At 37.4% G+C, this 21,561-nt stretch overlaps 1 protein-coding gene, 1 long non-coding RNA gene and 1 pseudogene across 8 annotated transcripts in view; 2 read left to right on the top strand and 1 right to left on the bottom strand.

Annotated features, from left to right (window-relative positions):
- Positions 1-20,655, bottom strand: part of DMXL2 (Dmx like 2) — a 178,885-nt gene extending 158,230 nt beyond the window's left edge. For 2 of the 5 annotated variants that reach the window (XM_079129868.1, XM_079129865.1), the window contains exon 1: positions 20,187-20,654. In XM_079129868.1, coding sequence (XP_078985994.1) covers positions 20,187-20,273 — 87 coding nt within the window. In that variant the 5' untranslated portion in view covers positions 20,274-20,654. Of the gene's footprint in view, positions 1-20,186 lie in introns of all 5 variants that reach the window. The other 3 variants (XM_079129867.1, XM_079129864.1, XM_079129866.1) reach the window with 2 other exon arrangements.
- On the top strand, positions 1,168-4,601 carry LOC306653790 (mediator of RNA polymerase II transcription subunit 28-like; annotated as a pseudogene). The gene has a single exon. The product of its transcript is annotated as a mediator of RNA polymerase II transcription subunit 28-like (transcript).
- Positions 19,671-21,561, top strand: part of LOC306655508 — a 30,656-nt gene continuing 28,765 nt past the window's right edge. For both annotated transcript variants that reach the window (XR_013762272.1, XR_013762273.1), the window contains exon 1: positions 19,671-19,851. This is a non-coding gene — a long non-coding RNA (uncharacterized lncRNA). The remainder of the gene's footprint in view (positions 19,852-21,561) is intronic.

Genomic DNA, 21,561 nt, shown 5'->3' on the forward strand with positions numbered 1-21,561 from the left:
TGGTATTGGCACCAAAATACACAGATAGATCAATGGTACAGAATAGAGGACATGGACACAAACCCAAATAAATACAATTTTCTCATACTAGACAAAGATGCCAAAAATATGCAATGGAGAAAAGATAGCCTCTTCAACAAATGGTGCTGGGAAAACTGGAAATCCATATGCAACAGAATGAAACTAAACCCCTATCTCTCACCCTGCACAAAATCAACTCACAATGGATCAAGGACCTTCAAATCAGACCAGAGACCCTGCATCTTATAGAAGAAAAAGTAGGTCCAAATCTTCAACTTGTTGGCTTAGGATCAGACTTCCTTAACAGGACTCCTATAGCACAAGAAATAAAAGCAAGAATCAATAACTGGGATAGATTCAAACTAAATAGCTTTCTCTCAGCAAAGGAAACTATCAGCAATGCAAAGAGAGAGCCTACAGAGTGGAAGAATATCTTTGCCACCCATACTTCAGATAGAGCACTAATTTCCAGAATATATAAAGAACTCAAAAAACTCTACACAAAGAATACAAATAACCCAATCAACAAATGGGCTAAGGAAATGAACAGACACTTCACAGAAGATGTACAAGCAATCAACAAACATGAAAAAATGTTCACCATCTTCAGTAATAAAAGAAATGCAAATCAAAACTACACTGAGATTCCATCTCACCCCAATTAGAATGGCGATTATCAAGAATACAAGCAACGATAGTTGTTGGCGAGGATGTGGGGAAAAAGGTACACTCATACATTGCTGGTGGGGTTGCAAATTAGTGCAGCCACTCTGGAAATCAGTGTGGAGATTCCTTAGAAAACCTGGAATGGACCCACCATTTGACCCAGCTATCCCACTCCTCAGCCTATACCCAAAGGACTTAAAATGAGCATACTGCAGAGATACAACCACATCAATGTTCATAGTTGCTCAATTCACAATAGCCAGACTGTGGAACAAACCTAGATGTCCTTCAATTGATGAATGGATAAAGAAACTGTGGTATATATACATATAATGGAATATTACTCAGCTATAAAGAATAATAAAATTATGGCATTTGTAGGCAAATGGATGAAATTGGAGAATATCATGCTAAGTGAGATAAGACAATCTCAAAAATCCAAAAGACGAGTGATCTCACTGATAAGCGGATGATGACACATAATAGGGGGTGGGAGGGGGGCAAGAATGGAGAAAGGAGGGACTGTATAGAGGGCAAAAAGGGGTGGGAGGAGTGGGGGAGAAGGAAATAATAACAGAATGAATCAAACCTCATTACCCTATGTGAATTTATGATTACTCAAATGGTATGCTGTTACTCCATGTACAAACAGAAACAACATGTATCCCATTTTAAGTTTACAATAAAAATAAACTTAAAAGAGTAGTTACAAAGAATTCTCGTATATACCTCATCTAGATTCCCAAATGTTAATATTTTACCCCATCTGCTTTATCCTTTTCTCTATATACACATATACATATTTTTATCTGAATCATCTGAAAGTTGGAGGCATTATTCCTTAGTACTTTGGTATTTCCTTTAAAATATTCATATATGACCACAGTACCATTATCAAACTCAGGGAATATTGATAAAATACTATGACTTAGAGTTTATTTAGATATCTTCAACTATTGGAATAATATCCTTTAGAGTACAAGAAAATCTCAGATTACGTGTTTAGTTATCATTATCTCTTTAGACTCCTTTAAACTAGAATAGTTCCTCATTCTTGGGTCTTTCGAAATCTCTCTTTGATAAAGATCAATAGACCATACAAACCTGTAGCATATAGAAAGGAAATAAAAAAGATCAGAGAAGAAATAAGTAAAGTTAACCACAGAAAATATGAATGAATGAATGAAACCAAAATCTGGCACTTTGAAAAAGCTCAATAAAAGCACATAAACCTCTAGCAAGAAAATTATAAATAGCAAGAACAAAGGAGGAAATATTAGTATTAACCCTGTAGACACTAAAATGGTAATAATTAAATGTTACAAACAACTCTAAACACATAAATCCACAAACCAGAAACTACAGAAACACACCCAGGGGGAAGTATATTACTGAAATAGTCCTTTATTAAAGAAATCAAAAGTATATTTAAAAGCCTCCAAAAAGAAAACTCCACACAAAGATGGTTTCACTGGCAAATTCTCTTAAAATTCAATGAATGACACTAATTCTACATGATTCTGACAGAGAACAGAAAAGGACAATAGACTTCCAACTCATTTTATGAAACCAGCATTATAATAATACAAAAACTAGACAAAAACAGTATAAGGGAAAAATATATATATTAATATATGAAATGAATATACATGCAAAACACACCATAAAATATTAGTAAATCACATCAATCACAAATAAAAATAATAATACAGCATAAACAAGTAGGGCTTACACCAATAATATAAGACAGATTCAATTTTCAAAAGTCAATCACTGCTATCTACTATATTGCAGTGTTTCACCTAAATACTTGACTTTAGAAAACCTTAAGCCTAAATGTTTTTTATCACAAACCAATACGATTCCAGAGGCATGTGATTTAAGTAAATTAAAATCCCCTTTTGGAGGAGATGCCATCATTCTGGGCCGTAAGTAATTCCTACAAGTCTTTTTTCAGATACACAGTCAATAATATTTAATCACACAAGGAAATAAGACTCCATGACAGGACCAGCGTAATAACCAAAACTAAGAATTTAAGGATGGATTTAACAGCAAATTAGACATGGCTGAAGATAGGATTAGCAAATCGATTAGGAAAAAAATCCAGAAAGTTGTGCAAGAGGATAAAAGAGAGGAAAAAGAAAGGGTATTAGAAAAGTCAGAAGGTTCTAATGTTCTCTAATACAGTGGGGTGACTATAGTTTACAACAATGTATTATGTATTTCAAAACAAAAAAGGAGTTTGAAGGTTCCCATGTGACTAATATAAAGAAATGATAAATGTGTGGATACAAAAATGCTAATTACCCTGACTTGATCATAAGACGTGTGTATAGATATACGTCAATTATCACACTATACTCCACAAATGTATATAATTATGTCCATTAAAAATTTTTAAATATAAATTCAGAAAGTCTAACATTTATCTAATATATTAATCATGAAGTCAATGGGGAAGAGGTAATATGTGAAGAGATAAGTTGAAATTTTTCCAGAATTAATGAAAAAAATCAATTCACATACTTGAAAATCTCAAAAATTCCAGAAGGTTTTTTGCCCTCCCCACAATACTGCGGATTGAACCCAGGACACCCTGTATACTAGGCAAGTGCTCTACCACTGGGCTCCAGGATTTTTTTTTTTTTTTTTTTAGTGCACATATAAACCCAAAACTGCAAAAATTCAGAAAGACAAAAAAGACACCTAACAGCAACTGAAGGAAAAAAAAAACAGTTTTGAAAGAACCAGTTAAATCTGAAGCTGACTTCCCAACAGGAACAACTAAGGCCAGAAGACAAGGAGCCTGGTATCTTCAAGGTGCTGAAAGGAAAACACTTATCCTCAACCTAGCAAAACTCTCTCTCAAGAATTAAAGAGACCCCAAACATGGCAGCTTGCTGGGCGGTTTGTTCTCCAGGCAGCCTCCCATGCTACCGCCACCCCTGCCGGGACTCCCAGGCCAGACTTCCCTTCTCCAGGCAGCGCCTGGCATGCAGAGAACTTCTAGCAGCACCTTAGTGCACAAGTTGGAGTCGTCATTGAGGCTTGCTTTGCTTCTCTGTGAGTCAGGATTCATGTCAAGGGCACCCATTAGGAAGAAATTCGAACTGGTGTTGATCAGTGTTTGCAGACAGAATGCTTTTTTCTATAGAAAAGAGTGCAGTTGTCTGTCCAGAAACCTGAGCAAGTTATCAAAGAGGACACCTCAGAACTAAGGAATGAATGGCAACAGAAAGATGCGCTGGTGCAGAAGCATTTGACAAAGCTAAGGCATTGGCAGCAGATACTGGAGGACATCAATGTGCAGCACAAAAACCAGTCACAGTCCCTCAGGCTCCTTGGCCTACCGGGAGCAGGCTTCTGCCAATATCCCTGCACCTCTGAAGCAGACCTGAGAGGAGTCTGGCCTACAAGGTAGCCTCTTGCAGACAGTTTCACCAAACCTCTCTGTGTGGACAGTGGCATTTTAGAAGAATTATTTACCAGGGAATGAGTTGGTGTTAATTTTGTTTCCACCTAAAAATTTACCCAAATTTTATGAGCTGTTAATTATTTGATTAGTTTATAAAATGCCTTTGGCTTGGTGAGCCAAGTGAGGTTTGGTTTTGTTTGTAGCAAAGTTTAGACTTAGTTTGATGACACATTCTTCTTTGTTTTTTTGCTTGCTTTTAAAATTTTTATATGACTTTTATATAGTTTTTTTTTTTTTTTTCCAGTTGTTAGTTATTATACGAGGGGGACACTTACAATACTCCAGAATCAGGGAAGGAGTTTGGTTGAGAAAAATATGTAAATTTGCTGTCTCAAGATTTTGAACTACCTCAAGAAGAGGAATCTAATGCAACATCTATAATGCTTCCATAGTAGCGCAGATTATTTGTAAATGGGTCAGAAAAAGGGTTAAAATATGCTATTGGTGTAAAATCACAGTAGATCCTTAAGTTGATGCTGCCTTTTGCTTAGGTAAGTTTATGTGTTGTGTGATGTTGACTGTTTTCAGGGGAGCTGTATTAGGAGCATGATACGCTAGATGCCTTGCCAGTAATGAACCAGTGTGAGTAATAAAGCAGACCCAGGTGAAGTACGAGGGGTCAAAGCTTGGTCTGATTCTTTTTCTTTTGAATTGTTTTGTATGCTTGTGTTTTTGTTTTACTTTTTAGAGAAAAAGTAATTTACATGAAGGAAGATTCTTGCTCATGAATTCGATTCCAAGGGACTGCCTTGGGGTGGAGGGTGACCTGCAGAGTGATCCTTGGCTACTTCACCTCTATAGAGAGGATGTGGCTCCTCTGTGGGGAAGATATTTTGCCCTCTTGCTAGAGGAGGTTTTCTGTTCTGTTTTATGCTTCTCTTAGATTACATCCCTTCAGCCATACAGACCCTCCACTGTCTTCTGATTAGTCAGTAGGTTTGTGGCTCTTTTGTCCTCTCCAACCATGAAGATCCTTCCCCACATGCTTCAATATCCACTTATGTTCCTGGTCGGGCCTGGATGTCACCTGGTCCACAAAGCCTCAACTCCATTCCAAGGCACAGGACTTTTATTTCTTCCACTGTCTTGTGGGTTGGTGTATGGTATTTGTTTCTGTGCCCCTTGCTGAATTGTATGCTCATGGGAAATAGGCATTACTCCCCTTGAATATATACATGTATTTTACAAGATACTTTGTACTCACTTTGTGTGTGTGTGTGTGTGTGTGTGTGTGTGTGTGTGTGTGTGTGTCTCATTTAGTTTGTGTGCTGTGAGGTTAAAAGTTATTTTTTATACATAAGGGTTTAATCTGGTCATCTCGTGCTAGTTAGAAGCTCTGATTGGCAGCTTTAGGTTTCTTGATTAAAAACCTAAATAAATTAAGTTTGAAGCAGTCTTTCAATGATAAAGGTGTTTTGGGTGAAAAGATAGGAAACTGTTCTACTTGGTGCTTAGTGAAAATGTTTTGAATTAGTGTATATACATGTTATTGTCATTTCTTTATATTAATTCAGAAGTTATCTGTCAAATAAATAACAATTTTTCAATATTGAAAAAAAGAATTCAGTGATACATTGCAGCACTATTCACAAAAGCCAAAACATGGCATCAACCAAGGTGTCCATTAACATATGAAATGATACAAAAAAATGGCAAGTATATTTGATTAAAAATTATTCAGCCATAAAATGATGAAATTCTGTCATTTGCAGAAATATGGGTAAATCTGGAAGATATGATGTTAAGTGAAAAAAGTTAAGGCACAGGAAGTCAGATACAGCATGTTCTCACTTATATATAGAAGCTAAAAAGTTGATCTCATAGAAGTAGAAAGCAGAATAATGGTTACCAAAGGCAGGGAAGGATGATAGAGACAGAGAGAGGATGATTAACGGGTACAGGGATACAACTGGATAAGAGGAATAACTTGTAATGTTCTATAACATAATAGGGCAAATATGATTGACAATAATCAATTGCAAAATGGCTAGGAGAAAGGATTTATATGTTCCCAAAACAAAGACAACTGGCAATGGAAATGCCAATTACCCTGATCTGACAATTACACACTATATACGTGTGCTGGAAAATCACACTGTATCCCATAAATGTAGTTATAATGTATCAATTAAAAGCAGTCATGGGGTTGTGGCTCAGTGGTAGAGCCTCAAGGGTGAGGCACTGGGTTCGGTCCTCAGCACCACATTTAAAAAGTTTTTAAATAAAAGGTATTATGTACATCTATAACTAAAAAAATTTTTTGAAAAAAAAGTCAGGGCCACATAATGAAATTCAATCAATGACAGACCATATACATAACAGAAGACCCATAAAATTATGTTGTCTAATGACATCACAGCTAAGTTTGTGTGAACACAACAGAAATGCCTAACACATTTCTCACAATATATTACCACTGTTAAGTGAGACAGGACTGTAAAAAAGAATCTTTTTTAAAATAAAATATAAAAATAACTTCATGAGCCAAAAAAGTCAAAAAAGAGAGAGAGAAACAAAATAAAGGTAACTTCAGACCAGGACAATACTGCAACACTTACAGATCCAAACCAAAGGAAACTCTAAGCAAGGTTCTCCGAGATGAAGGAAAATGGTATCAAATAAATGTGAGAAAAACAGAAAGGAACAAAGATCAAATAGTAAACATGTACACCTAAATAACCACAGAGACTGTAAAATAATGATGTCATACAAGGCTTTTATAAATGAACAGGCCCCAGGGCCTCCCTAAATTACTGAGACTGGCCTTCAACTTGCAATTTTCCTGCCTCAGCTTCCTCAGTTGCTGGCATTACAGGCCTGGGCCACCGCACCTAGCAAGAATAGACATTTACAGTAGAAGGATGAGGGGAGATGGAGGAGGGGAAGAGTAAGCAGGGTATTGAGGGACTAAATGGAATAAAAGTAGGTATGACTATGCCACAATGAAACCCATTATTCTGTATAATTGAAATACATTAGAAAAAATATAAAGAAAATGAAAAAGCGAGGTATTAAGCAACTGAGGGAGACACTGTCTCTAAATAAAATAAAAAATAGGGCTTGGGATATGGCTCAGTGGTCAAGTGCCCCTGAGTTCAATCCCTGGTAAACACCGCCCCCTGCCCCCGCAAAAAAATGAGATTTATCAAAGGAGGATAGATTATAAGAAGGAAAATGTTCAAAAACAATACAGAAAGTTCTTGTACAGAAGAAATTTAAAGCCCTGTCAAAAATTTGGTAAGCTAAATGGTGAATTAAGACTGCACTGCATGCTGTAATTTATAGGATAAACATCTGAAGCACAGAAACAGAGTGTATAATTTTAGGACTAATAGAGGAAAAAAAGTGAATGAAAAGGATTAATTTCAAAAGAAACAAGAAAGGAGAAAAAAGGAACAAAGAACAAGGAGATGACTAGAAAGCATATAGCAAAATGGTGGGTTTAAACACAAATATGTCAGTAACTACATCATATATAAATGAACTAATACTTCTGTAATTAGCATGAAAATGTTAGGCTGGATTTAAAAACAATCCCACTGTGTAACATTAAGAAAAGTGATCTGAAACATAACTATATAGAAAAATCTGAAAATAAAAGAAAAAAGATAAACTGCCACAAATGCTAACCAGGAAAAAAAAGCTGATGAAGCTACATTAATGCCAGATAAAGGACTGAGAGAGCTTTTAAACAATAATGTAATTTTATCAACAAACAGGTCAATTCTCCAGGAATGTATAATTTTTTTTTTTTTTAAACTGGGGATTGAACTCAGGGCACTCAACCACTGAGCCACATCCCCAGCCCTATTTTGTATTTTATTTAGAGACAGGGTCTCACTGAGTTGCTTAAAGCCTCACCATAGCTCATGACCTTTGAACTCTTGACCCTGTCTCAGCCTCTTAAGCCAATGGGATTACTGGTTAAATTTTAAATGTATAAGCACAAATAAATAAAAATAAAATTTAAAAAACTACAAGAAGGCAGGGATAAATCATGTTCCATAGTAAATTTTAACACAGGTCTCAGTAAAGGAATGAATAAGCAGACAGAAAAGCAGGAAATTCTTAAGATTTAAACAGAATAACTAACAAACTTTACCTAAAGGATATAAGTAAAACACAGTTTACAAAGCACATATTTTCTTAAGCACAGAGGACATTTAAAAATATTGGCCAATTGAAATCTCAACAACTTAAAAAGCCTGTAAGTATATACTCTAAAATAAAATGTTTAGGCACAATACAGCTCTGCTGGAAACTGGTAAACAGAATTATAACTTTAAAAGTCCCATATACTTAGAAACTAAGTAATATACTTTTTTTTTTTTTTGCAGGGGAGGGGTCACTGGGGATTGAACCCAAGAGAGGTCTAACACTGAGCTACATCCCAGCCCTTATTTTATCTTATTTTGTGACAATGTCTCACTAAGGGGCTGACACTGGCCTCAATCTTGCAATCTTCCTACCTCAAACTTCTAACTGGGATCACAGGCACACACCATGGCACCTAGACTTAAAAATACACTTCTGTAACTATTTATGGGCTAATGATTAAACAATTTGTGGCATGTAGATAATGTATATCTTGGAGGAAAACATTTTTAAATGCATATTTAAGAAGAAGGATATATGAGGTAGGCATGTATCTCAACAAGTTAGGGGGAAAAAAACACCAAAATTAATCCAAATAATGCAGAAATTAAAAATAAATGTTAACTAAACAGCCAGGCATGGTGACACATGCCTATAATCCCTGTGGTTCAGGAGACTGAGGAAGGAGAATTGCAAGTTCAAAGACAGCCTCAGCAACTCAGCAGGGCTCTGAGCGACTTCGTGAGACCCTGTCTCAAAAAATAAATAAATAAAAAGTGCCTCGGGGTGCCACTCAGTGGTTAAGCATCCCTGGGTTCAATCTCTGGTTCCAAAAAAAAGAAACCTAAAATTAAATACAAAACAATGGAGAGAGCCAGTAAAGCTAGAAGTAGATTCACACAAATAACCAAAGGCAGTAATGAGAAAAGATACAGTACAACAGATGCCACGCACCTCTTTTAAAAGATAAGTTGCTATGAACAATGTTATACTAATAAATGTGAAAATCTACACAAAAGATTAATAAATTTAAGAAAAAAAAAGTACAGGTAAATATACTCAAATCAATAGTGATAAGTTTCCTCCATGAATCCTTGGTCCAATTTTCCACATTTTATCTCTGGGTTATCCCATTACACTTTTTATATTCTTTTGCATCTTTAAAATTATCTACAAGAACATGCTACTTTTTAAAATTTAAAGGGAAGAATAAAGGAAGCACTAGGAGTCTTGGGTTCACCAACTCAGCTGATTGCTGAAACATGTTCTGCCACAGACCTGCACCACTATACCTGGCATGAATAGACTTCTTTAAAGTAGAAGTATGAGCGGAAAGGGAGGAGGGGAAGAAGAGTAAATAAAGAAGGGTATCGAAGGGTTGGATATAATAAAAGTTTGTTATATGAATATGCCACAATGAAACTCATTATTCTGGGTTTCATATATGGCCTTCACTGAATCTTTTAATCTCTCAAATGTATTATTTTCCTGATCCTCACAAAAAAGGCACTAAATTTAAATTGTCAAGCATCTTATTTCATGTACTAATTTGACACAAAAAATAGATATTAATGGGGGCTGGGGATATAGCTCAGTTGGTAGAGTATTTATTTGCCTAGCACGCACAAGGCCCTGGGTTCAATTCCCAGCACCACCACAAAAAAAAAAAAAAAAAAAAAAAAAAAAAAACAGATAACAATTCTACCACTTTTTTGGGGGGGAGGGATGAGAGGACTTACCAAAGATTAAACCCAGCAGTGTTTAACCACTAAGTTACATCCCCAGTCCTTTTTATTTTTTGAGACCTGGTCTCACCAAGTCTGAGACTAACCTCGAACTTCCCAATCCTCCTGCCTCAGCTCTGGGGTCACTGGGATTACAGGCATGCACCATGCCCAGCTCTATCACTTTTTTTAAAAAGTCTTGTTTTCTATACATACAGATGACACTATTAAATACTGACAGAAAGAAAGGGTACAGTTCAATTGTCTATAACCAACATATGGGTAGATATCCCCAACTGAATTAGTTTATAGCTAATGACAACATACATCAAGTGCTCTTGGACAACAGTTCACTTTAATAACTCATTTATCTAAGTATTTGCACAGTATCCTCAAATAATGTTTTTTTTTTTTTTAAAAAAAAAGGAAATTATACTAGTCAAAATTCCACTAGGGAATGAAAACATTCAGTTCACTTTTTCATTACTGAATTATAAATTTTTTACACTGAAGATATTACATTAACTATTTAAAACAAAATATGTTATTTTATTTGCTTTCTGCTTTTAATAGTCAAATTGGACTTTTGATTATATCTATAAAAATTTGTAAAGCATAAAATTAACTCATCCATATTTGTTCCAGGTGTGTATTATCACTTTCTTAAAAACTATTTAAAGAAAATCCTGCTTCTATTCAGGAATACTCCTGACTGTTCAGGCTACCAAGCAGGGCAGCCACTTCAATCACATGCTTTTTTTTGTCAGGCTCCTGGATTGTCAATTCCAGGTCCAGCTCAGCTGATTGCTCCAACATGTTCTAAACTAAACTGTGTCTCCTCAAGATTCTTAAGTAGAAACTATGACTCCTAATGTGACAGTATTCAAAGATAAGGTCTTTAAGGAAATAATTAAGGTTATATGATGTCATAAAACTGGAGAAGAAGGAATGGAAAAAGGTTGTCAATGGGTACTAATTTATAGTTAGAAAAGAGAGAAGTTTCATATGTTTTGAAAAGCTAGAAAATAGAAGTGCCAATATTTTCACCATAAAGAAATGATAAATGTCTGGAAACATGTATAACTTGATTTAAACATTATATAATATACACCCAGATTAAAATAAACATGATACCCTAAAAATATGAATGATTTTGTTTTCATGTATCTGTAAAAACTAAATAAATTTGAACTTAAAAATGGTTCCCTGATCTAATAGAACTAGTGTCCTCATAAGAGGAAGAGACGAAAGAATGCATGTGCCCAAAGTTAAGGCAATAGGAGAACATAGCAAGGAAGAGAACCAACCATGTACAAGCTAAGGAGAAGCCTTCAAGAGAAAGGAAACCAGCCCAACCTTAATCTTGAACTTCCAGCTTCCAGAATTATGAGAAAATATATTTCTGTTGTTTAAGTCACTCAATTTGTGGTATTTTATTATAGCAGTCAATACTAAGCAAACCAATACAATGTGTGTAATTCAAACACTTAAAATACAGAATCTCTACACATCAGGTATTTGTCAGATTAGTACAATTTATTATGTACTAAAGTCCTTTAAAAGAGTTAACTGAAGAAAACTGAGAACTGCCTAATGAGTACAGAGTTTGTCAATACCTTCTGATACATTAATATACATCCTAGAATTAACCAAACCAGCACAGCTTTTACACCTGGATTGTATTACATCAGTTCTCTGCCCCAATTCTATAAAATTGATTTTTCCACGTCAGACTCAATGCCACTGATCTGTATCAAAAAGTATTAATAAACTACTCACTGTATTTATGCAAAAATGTTATGTATTATGCTGTGTCCTTTCCATTTATTAATTAAGAATTTTTTGTACCAGGTACTGTTCTTATTGCTAAAGTAATTGCAGTTTAAAAAAAAAAAAAAAAAAAACGCCATTTGAAAGTCTGTATAAAGCACTGACAAGCTGAGGAACTGGTGATAGTTATTACAGATTCAAAAAGGAAATATTAAAGAAACAACTGGTTAACCATATCTGGAATAAAGTGGAAAAGAAAAATTAAGTGAGGAAAGGTAAACAGAACTAAATGAAGAAAGTACTTCAGTAGAACAGAAAAAGCAATTTTACAGGAGAAAAAGGGGAAACTGGCAGAATATGTCCCTGAGTTGGAAAGAGGGACAGGAACCCTAACATATAAAACAGCATTTTCTACAACTTCAGTACTAGTAGGGCTGACATCCTATGCTGGATAATTCTTTGCTGTGGAAGGCTGTCCTGTGCACCCACCTTTATCACTATCTCTGGCATCTCCTCACTAGATGCCAATATCAATCCCCCACCCTAGTGATGGCAACCAAGAATGTCTCCAGACATTGCCAAATGCTCCCTGAGGGGCAAAATCACACCCAGTTTAGAACAACCAGTGTTAAGTGGAGAAAGTGACCTTTGCTAAAAACCCTGGCTATTCATCCACGCAGCAGAATGACAAAAGATGCTATGGGTAAAGTACAATATTTAGAAACTTCCTGCTGACTGGATCCTCTTAAATGTACATACAGTCAAGGCCAGAGATGATATGAAAAAAAAAAAAAAACTGCTACCACATCACAAGACCAAAGTCATTACTCCTAAGAAAATCTGGGGCATTTTATTCATTAACTACAGCTACCACATGAGCTACATATACCCGTGAATGGAGTCTAAACCAAAAATTTTATTTGTTTTTGTCTGTCTATGTCCACTTGCACAATGTCCTTATGGCCTCAGGTTTCCTGGGTTTCTCTTACAGTCATAGAAGAAAAATATCACTACTGATTTATTATAGTGAAATGCTATTATCCCTGAAGGAGTTAATATTTAGAGAAGTGAAGAAAACAGACCTAAAGGAACATATTTCCAAAGATAACCCATCTAAGAGTGCATTATTTATGCCTTTCAAATCAACCCACCAAACTGACATGTACACTGTTTAGAGGAGTCTGCAGACCCCTTTACATCTAACTTCTCTAGAAGGATAATGAGATTATCATTACCTTTTTTTTTTTTTAAGTGTTTAGAACTGGGGAACACTAAAGAAGTCTTCAGTAATCATGATATGAGAAAGAATGAAAACAAAAAGGACATGGCAACTGGCTTCACATATGTACATCAAGTTCCAAGGTTACACAAGCTATCTCTAAAAAAAAAAAAGAAAGAAAGAAAGAAAATACAGTTATAGCACCTAAGTTGTATCTGCTCCCTTAAAGCAGATACATAAATGGAGTATAAGTTCTCATATACTCCATTTATGAGAACTTATACTCCATTTATGTATGATGTGTCAAAATATATTCTACTGTCATATATAACTAATTAGAACAAAAAAAGAGTTCCTATCTTTTTACATCATGAATAGGGTTCCAGAGCAAAAACATTATGCAAAAGAATCCTATAATCTCAAAACCACTGAAAACTCTCAAATTTCTTTTAAAATATGTGACTGATAAGGAATCCCTCTCTTGGAACCCCTCCCCCTTTGGGAGTCCTGCTTTCTCTCTATTACCTAATAAATCCTGCTACTCTGCTCTAAAATAAAATATTTGGCTTCTAAACTTGTTTTAAAAAGTAACTGGGAAGCTGGGCGCAATGGCACGCACATATAATCCTAGCTACTGGGAAGGCTAAAGCAAAAGAGGATCCAAAGTTCAATGTCAGCCTTGGCAACTTGGCAAGACCCTGTCTCAAAATAAAATGAAAAGGGCTGAGGATGTATCTTAGGGGTCAAGTACCCCTCGGTTTGACCCCAGGACCACCAAAAAAGAAAAAAAAAAATGGCAAGTAGAAAAGGCTTTAAATCTGAATTACAGATACTGTTACTGTCCCCTGTTAAATAATGCTTTGCTATTTTTCATAGAGGGAATTTAAATTGGTCAGGCATGACTTGTTTTTCTAACATCCACTTTTAGGTGATTAAATACTGAAACTGATTTGTTCTAAAAATGTCCCAAGCACCAAGTTAAGATAATCTTGTTTTAATTTCTAAAGAATCTTTTATATATTCCAAATTCTAAGAATAGCAAGCAAAGGAATAAATTGTTGGGGAGGGGGAAAGAGAAAAGAAGAAGGCCTTCCTAAGAAAACCTGAACACCATCACACTGGTCTTAACTTCTATCCCCTACTATTCTGTGACTGTCCCAGGCAACTACTGTTAATATCTGTCAGGCGCGAAGGATGCAATCATAAACAAGAGTCTTCTCCTTGGCTGTGAGTCCAAAGATGTACTACTTCATAAATTCTCTGAAGGGCTATTTATTGAGCCAGGAAGATTAGACTACTGAACTGTGAAGTCTTGTAAACACAAGTGAAGGGGTAATAGACAACTAAGACTCCATACCTAAAACTTCATCACAACCACTGTTTCTAGTCCATTTTCTCTTTTGGCCCCAGAAGTCACTAATGAAGCTCATACAAGGATCATTCAAGGTCTAAATACTTAGAGAGCACCTAATGTAATTACTCCATTTACCCAACTACTTAGGAAGTTGATGTGAGACCAAGCTGGGCAACTTAGTTTCAAAATAAAATAAAAAGGGCTGAGGGTGTAGATGGGTAGGAGAGTGCTTGCCTAGCATGTGTGAGGCCCTGGGTACAATAGGGAGATGGGGGTGGAAGGGAGCACTTAATTTTACATATGAAAAACTAAAAATGTTTAAGTGATTCAGCCAAGATCATGCAAAGTAGCTAGACTCTGAAGTCCCCTTTTGGGGGAAGGCATTATTAAGAATAATACCAGAATACAGGTAGTGGCTAGGATCCTCCCACAAAAAGCAGTAAGGCTAACTAACAATTTATGCAGGGACATAAGAATTTATATAACTTCATACTCACATGCTAGGTGATACTAAGTGCAAGTCCATAAAGTTTGAAATAATGTGTATCAATTTAAATAAACAAGAAGCTATACTCCAAGAATAAATGAGCCAATTACTCTTCTAAAACAAGTCCCTTCTAAATTCTTGACTTCTGCCTTTCCCCTTACTCTCCACATAGTTAATGAATGCATGAGTTGTTGCACAAATTAATAACCAGCCACTGCAGAAGCATTTTTCTGTCCAACTTCTGACAGCCCTGGTCAATAGTAACCTCTCAGTCCTCCTGAATTCGCACAATTCAAGGGCCTAATAACATTGCACAGCTGGCCTACTGTGGTTAAGTGTTAGGTTTTAACTCTCCTGTTACATTACCAGATGCCTACACTTCTTTAATAAATTCCCTGAAATCAGGACTTTGGCTTTGAGTTGTTTGTTTTTTTTTTTTAAATCCTCACAGAGCCTAGTACACCTGTGTTCAACAAACATCTGCTAAATGTATAAGCGGATCAATCATTTTCAAAGGGTAGTGTTGCCATAATTTAAAGACCAAAATGTTACACTAAGAGTTAAAACACAGTGCCAGAAAAGAGGCTATGTAACATTATCTCCCAATTTTTAAATGACTGGGTTTTCATTCAGGCCAAACTTCTAGTGGTACTTGAATAAAATATAAAATCAATAACAAAAGTCAAAAAGTCAGAATAACAGATATGTTTTCCTAAAAAGTTATGCATAATGTTTCCAAGTTATACTTTTCAACTTCTAAGGGTATATGACATTTAATGAAGTCCTATATTTAAAAAGGAAATTGTGCCTCAGTGGTAGAGCATTTGCCTAGCACATTTGAGGCACTGGGTTCAATTCTCAGCATCACATATAAATAAATGAATAAAATACAGGTCTACAAACATCTAAAAATATATATTTTTTTAAAAAAAGGAAAATGTTTTGTGAAAAGAATACTCAATAATTTATTCTCTGTATTACACCATTCCTTCTTTTTTTTGTAGTTCTTGCCATCAGAAAGTCCTAATATCTTTTTTGCCAAATGTCAATAATCCATGAAACGTTTTATCTTCTCAACTATATATGCTCTCTTCCATCTGCCTAATGTTACAATTATGCACATCATTTTTTAATCTCTGCTAGTATATTTATTATAAACTCTGTAAGAGTGGAAGTGATTTACTAACTTTTGTAAACTTTGATCAAGATGTTAAATTCATGTCAGACTGGAATAACATCAACTGTCTCTGTACATCTGGAAACAGTTTTCACCCCCGAGGCCAAATGAAGAATTTTTTTTATTATTTTTATATATTTTTTTAGTTGTTGATGGACTTTTATTCATTTATATGTGGTGCTGAGAATCAAACCCAGAGCGTCTCACACATGCTAGGCAAGCACTCTACCACTAAGCCATAACCCCATCCCAGATTAACATTTTTAATTATACTAGTAATCATTATGTATCATCTTAATTAATATTTTTCATATTCACAGAAAAGTAAAAGAAACTAGCTACAATATGACTATTTTTCAAGAAAGTAATAACATAAAAAATGAGAATTTTACAATACCTATTGCACAAAGCCTCAAACCATTCACTTATCTGAAGGGTAGTTAGAAATATTTTAAAGAGCTATGCATGGTGGTATAGACCTCCTGCTGAGGCAGGAGGACAGCAGGTACAAGGCTAGGCTCAAACAAAATAGTGAGGCCCTGTCTCAAAAAATAAAAAGGGATAGGAGATATGAGGATCAATCCTGGGTACAAAAAAAAATTTTTTTTCAAAAAAAATCAAGCATAATAAAGATCAGATATGGTAGATCATCTCCTTGGATATCCTAGAATCTGAGTTAGCTCACAATATTTCCAAAATTTAGATCTTACACTGAAAAGAACAGAATTATCAAAAGGTGATACTTTAGCTAGATGCGGCAGTGGCTCACACCAGCAATCCCAGCAACTTGGGAGGCTGAGGCAGGAGGATTTAAAGTTCAAAATCAGCCTCAGCAACTTAGTGAGACCCTACAGACTTAGCAAGACCCTGTCTCAAAATAAAAAACATTAAAATAGGGCTGGGGATATGGCTTGGTTAAGTGACCCTGGGTTAAATCCCTGGTACCAAAAAAAAAAAAAAAGTGATGTTTTTAAATATAATATACAGTTGAGTGTGGTGGCACATTCCTATAATCCCAGTGACTTCAGAAGCTGAGGCAGGGGGATCACAAGTTCAAGGCCAGCATCAGTAATTTAGCAAGGCCTGGAAGGAATTTAGCAAGAACTATCTCCAAATAAAAAGGACTGGGGAAGAAGCTCAGTGGTAAAACACCCCTCGGTTCAATTCCCAGCTTACACACACACACACACACACAAAAGATATTTAACTCTTTATAAAATCACAAGTGACTTCTTAAAAATGCTGTTAATTGTCAAGACAAGTAAAAATCAAATCTACACACATCACTGGGAGTGTCCACTGCAAACTGCACAACCATGTCAATATAGCACAAACTGGGCCATCATGGCATTACCAGTCATTCACAACCCAGTCAAGAAAACCACCCACTATGCATAGCAAAATATAATACCTGTTTTTCAACTATTTCAATGTTATAAGCACTTCAAAATCTTTTTATAACAATTCCATTCTTAAAAGCTAGACAGACGTAAGTTACCTTATTTTGAAAAAAAAAATTCTCAGGAAATATATCATCAACTAAGAACCACTAGTGAGCTGCAAAGCTGTGTTTCCTTCTATACCAACCATGTCTAAAAGACCTTCCACACAAAGAAGAGATTTAGAGCAGGCCCAGTGTTAAAAAGGAAACATACTACTGAAAAGAGCCCACCAGATGAGTAGTCACAAGACCTTCATTCCAGTTCTGCCTGGTTCCCTGTTCTGTAATCTGATGCAGAACTAAAGTTTTTCCACTTGACAGCTATAAAAATCAAATAGTGTACTCTATTTGAAGGAACTTTATTTTTAATTTTTTAATTTTATTTTGACCAAATAAATATAGACATTCACACTATTTGTTAGTTGATTCTAGAGTACTTAAAAACAGCTTGTTCTCAACTTTTTTTAAAAAATTTTGTTTTAAGAGCCCAAAGGTCATTTCTATTTCAAGGTAAAATTATAACTGGATCACCGCATTCATAACTAAGGAATTAAAGCAAGATGGTGTGCAAAATGGGTTTGTATTTGCATTTGCCAAAGGACCAAAATAACAATTGGTGTCCCAGCAGGCATTCTAACCTAACCTATGGACATTTTGAGTTGTATTTGGGAAGATGAAAAGGACTCTCTTGTTGCAACATAAAAATATAGGCTAGAATAAGGAGATTAATATGCAACAGTGGGACCAAGGTAAGGAGTACACAGACAGCAGAAGACTATTTAACAAGCTTAAAGTTCCTAACACAGCTATTAGGAACAACTACATATTCCTAAACCATGAAAAATATATAAAATGATACTTGAAAATTATCCTAGCAGCTGTGTGGGGGATGAACTGACATGATCAGAGACAAGTGTCAGGAAATCCATTTGGATGGTTTTATATTAATTAAGTAAACAAAGTTCTCCAATAAGATGGTGATTTTGGACATGAAAAGAGGTAAATCTGATAAACACTGCAAAGTCAGCTAGATTTGGTGACTGGCAGAATTAGAGAAATGGAAAAGGAATTGAAAATGATTCCAAAGATCTGGTTGGATGGACTATACAACATAATCACACCAGCTAGGCACTAACAGTTCTAACCTGGCTTTTTCCAGATGACATTTGAATATGTTCAACTCTACAGACTAGTCTTGCAGTGAGAAAATATTACATTTTAGATGGAAGCAGTAAACTCTCACTACCTTGATAATGGGAAAATACTTCATAACCAAAGATTTCAGATTTGCTTCTTGATAAAAGAGCCCCATTCTAACCCTCAGGAACTTCCTCCCACACAATTGAGCAACACAGAAATTTTCTCTATTCCCTAAAGATTCTCTACTCACTTGAAATCCAAGCTCAATTCTATACAGTTCTTTTAAGTCACATGTAAACAAAACACAGATGACACCATTGATTTCGAGAGGAGTAACAATTTAAGTCTGGAAAATCCTGTTTTTAAGGGATCCATTCCAAACTGGAACAAAGCCAAGATGATTACATTTAAAAACTAATATGGCCAAAAAACAACCTTGTGGGGTTATTTTAAATGAATCACAAAACATTAAAAGACAAATTCTGTTCCAGAATGCACTGCTACATAATGATTCTGCAGTTTTGCTGGAGCTTTTTTTTTTTTTCCTCCTGCAGTTTTAAAAACATGCTGCTGGAAAACAGACATCAGATCAAAGGATTTCCCCTTGTCTAAAAAGCACTTCCAATTTTATCAAGCAGAATGTTATCAATAACAATGTTCATTTAGCCAAGATCTCACTGCCTACACTTTCTTCTAAGGCGGATCATGTATAAATTTATTAAAAAAAAAAAAAAAAAACCTCTTTAAACCAAGCTTGACTTGAACGGAGCATTCCCAAAAAAGGCTGATTAATCCAATCTGTTTATTTCACCCAGATATTAAAGAAGTTCTAAAATGTTGTTTATATGCATTTTTCCTCACACGTACAAGAAAAAGTCATAAAATTTTCACACTGCCTCGATTTAAAAAAAGAAAAAGAAAAAGAAAAAAACAGTCTACCTTGCAAACAGATTAAAATATTACCCAGAAGGGTAAACAGATTAAAATATTACCTAGAAGGGTTACCAAACAGCGACCTCGTGGTAAATGATGATAGCTCTCCAGGTCACATTCTAACCCTTCCATTCCAAATCTTTCGCGGGGGAGGGGGGGAGAACGAATTTTTCAATTTTCTAGTTGGTGTTAAGATTATGCATATCAGATACAGACAGCCGGGTTTAAAGCCACAGGCTCCAGCAGCTCCTGGCTGCCCCAACACGACTGGCTGGAAGAGCCAAGGCGCAGCATCGCCTCCACGCTCCGAGAGGAAGACAGACTCTTCCTCTTCAACCAAGAGCAGGTGCGAAACCGACACTCAGGGGTTTTAGCTGCTGCAACCACCTTCCTTCACCGCACACCCAGGGGCCGCCCCAAGAGGAACCTTCCAGTCCTGTCACCCGCTCCTGGTTACTGAGGGCGGCGAGCGCGGTGGATTCTTAATCCATCCCCCTGACGGGTAATTACAGCACCAGCCGCAGGACACAGTCCCACCCGCCCTAGGGAAACTAAACGCCAAGGCTGCAAAGGGGGTGCGGGAGGCCCCACTAACCCCTCGCAGCCTCCTGGGAGGCGTGGGCCCTGGCTAGGGAGTCCCAGCCCCCGGTCTCTCCCCCTTGGGTTCCCGGTCCCGCTCACCGTGAAGGGGACATCCCCGACGCTGCCCACCGAGTAGCAGTTGTCTCCAGGGTTGACAGCCCCGGTGAGGACCTGATGCAGATGCATCTCCGGAGCCCAGGCTGGACAGAGAAATGCGCGAGAGGGGCGACGAGCCCCGCGCCCGGCCCCCCTCCTACCTCCAGAGCCACTTCCCCCTCCGCCTCCCTCGGGACCCACCCCGCCGCGGCTCCGGCTTAACGCCGCGCTCTCCCTTCGCCTCCCCCCAGCCTCTTCCCTGCCATGGGAGGTCCTCGACTGCCGCCGCCGCCCGGATCGCCGCTCGGCTGCGGAAGTGCCCGGATGCTCCCACTGCCTGCTGCACCGGCGCACAAATGCGGGAGGAGGGCAAGGGTGCGTGTGAGGCGGGGGAGGCGCCCGAGGGAGCGCGCGAGCCGGGCGCGTGCTGGAAGGGACGCTCCGCCCGAGGGAAAGGACCGGCGCGCGCACGCCCACCGCTAGGAGGGTAAAGTCCTCCTCCCTCCTCGGTACAGCCCGGTCCTCCCCCGCCCCGCGCTTGCGCGTGCGCTCGCAGAGGTTTCCAGGGCAATTGCGCGCGCCGCGCCGACCCTCTGTGCTGGGATTGCGCGCGCAGACGTGCGGGGTTCCCTTGGAGCCGCTGGGACTGCGGCGGCCTCTGGGGGCGGGGGCGGAGCCACAGAGCGACACGACGCCGGGGACAAGCTGCCAGCCGGCCTGTTTTGCTGCGTGTTTAATTTATTCCTGGGTGCGGTGTGTATTGGTCAGTGCATTTGACCTCAGGAGAAGGACACTACCGTCACTGGGAAATTCCACCTCAGAAAATCTTAGAGCCCTTGGGTCTTCTTTAAAGTGCAGTTCAGAAGATACTTTATTTTACATCTTGCAGCTATTTAGAGAAGCCGTACTCCCCTGACGCAAATTATTTTGCTCCCACCTTTGATCACGCTTATTCTAAACAACAAAAGGTCCCGGTAGAGACAGGTGATTCCTCTAGACCTTTTTTTTTTTTTTTTTTTTTTTTTTTTCCTACTGGTGATGTCATTGTAGCCGCAGAGTCGCCTGATTTTTTCAGACTGTCTGCTAGACTTTTGAGTGGTTAATACAGGGATCAGATCTCTGCTCCAGGGCAATTCATCGCAAAATTTTCGAGCTCGTACTCTGTAAGTCACAGCAAGGAAGTAGAAGGGATACGAAGACACAACTACCTAAAAAATCACTCAGAACGCCAGACGTGTTATGATTGAAACACGAAAGTCTGTGCACCACGGAAGAGGAAGGATAATGTTGACTAAGGGAATAGATAAAGCCTATGGAGTCATAACCTGACGTAAACTGGGTAGAATTTTGACAGGCTGAGATGGAAAAGCAAGACTGC

Source organism: Sciurus vulgaris (assembly GCF_902686455.1).
Source record: "Sciurus vulgaris genome assembly, chromosome: 2".
Lineage (NCBI taxonomy): Eukaryota > Metazoa > Chordata > Mammalia > Rodentia > Sciuridae > Sciurus > Sciurus vulgaris.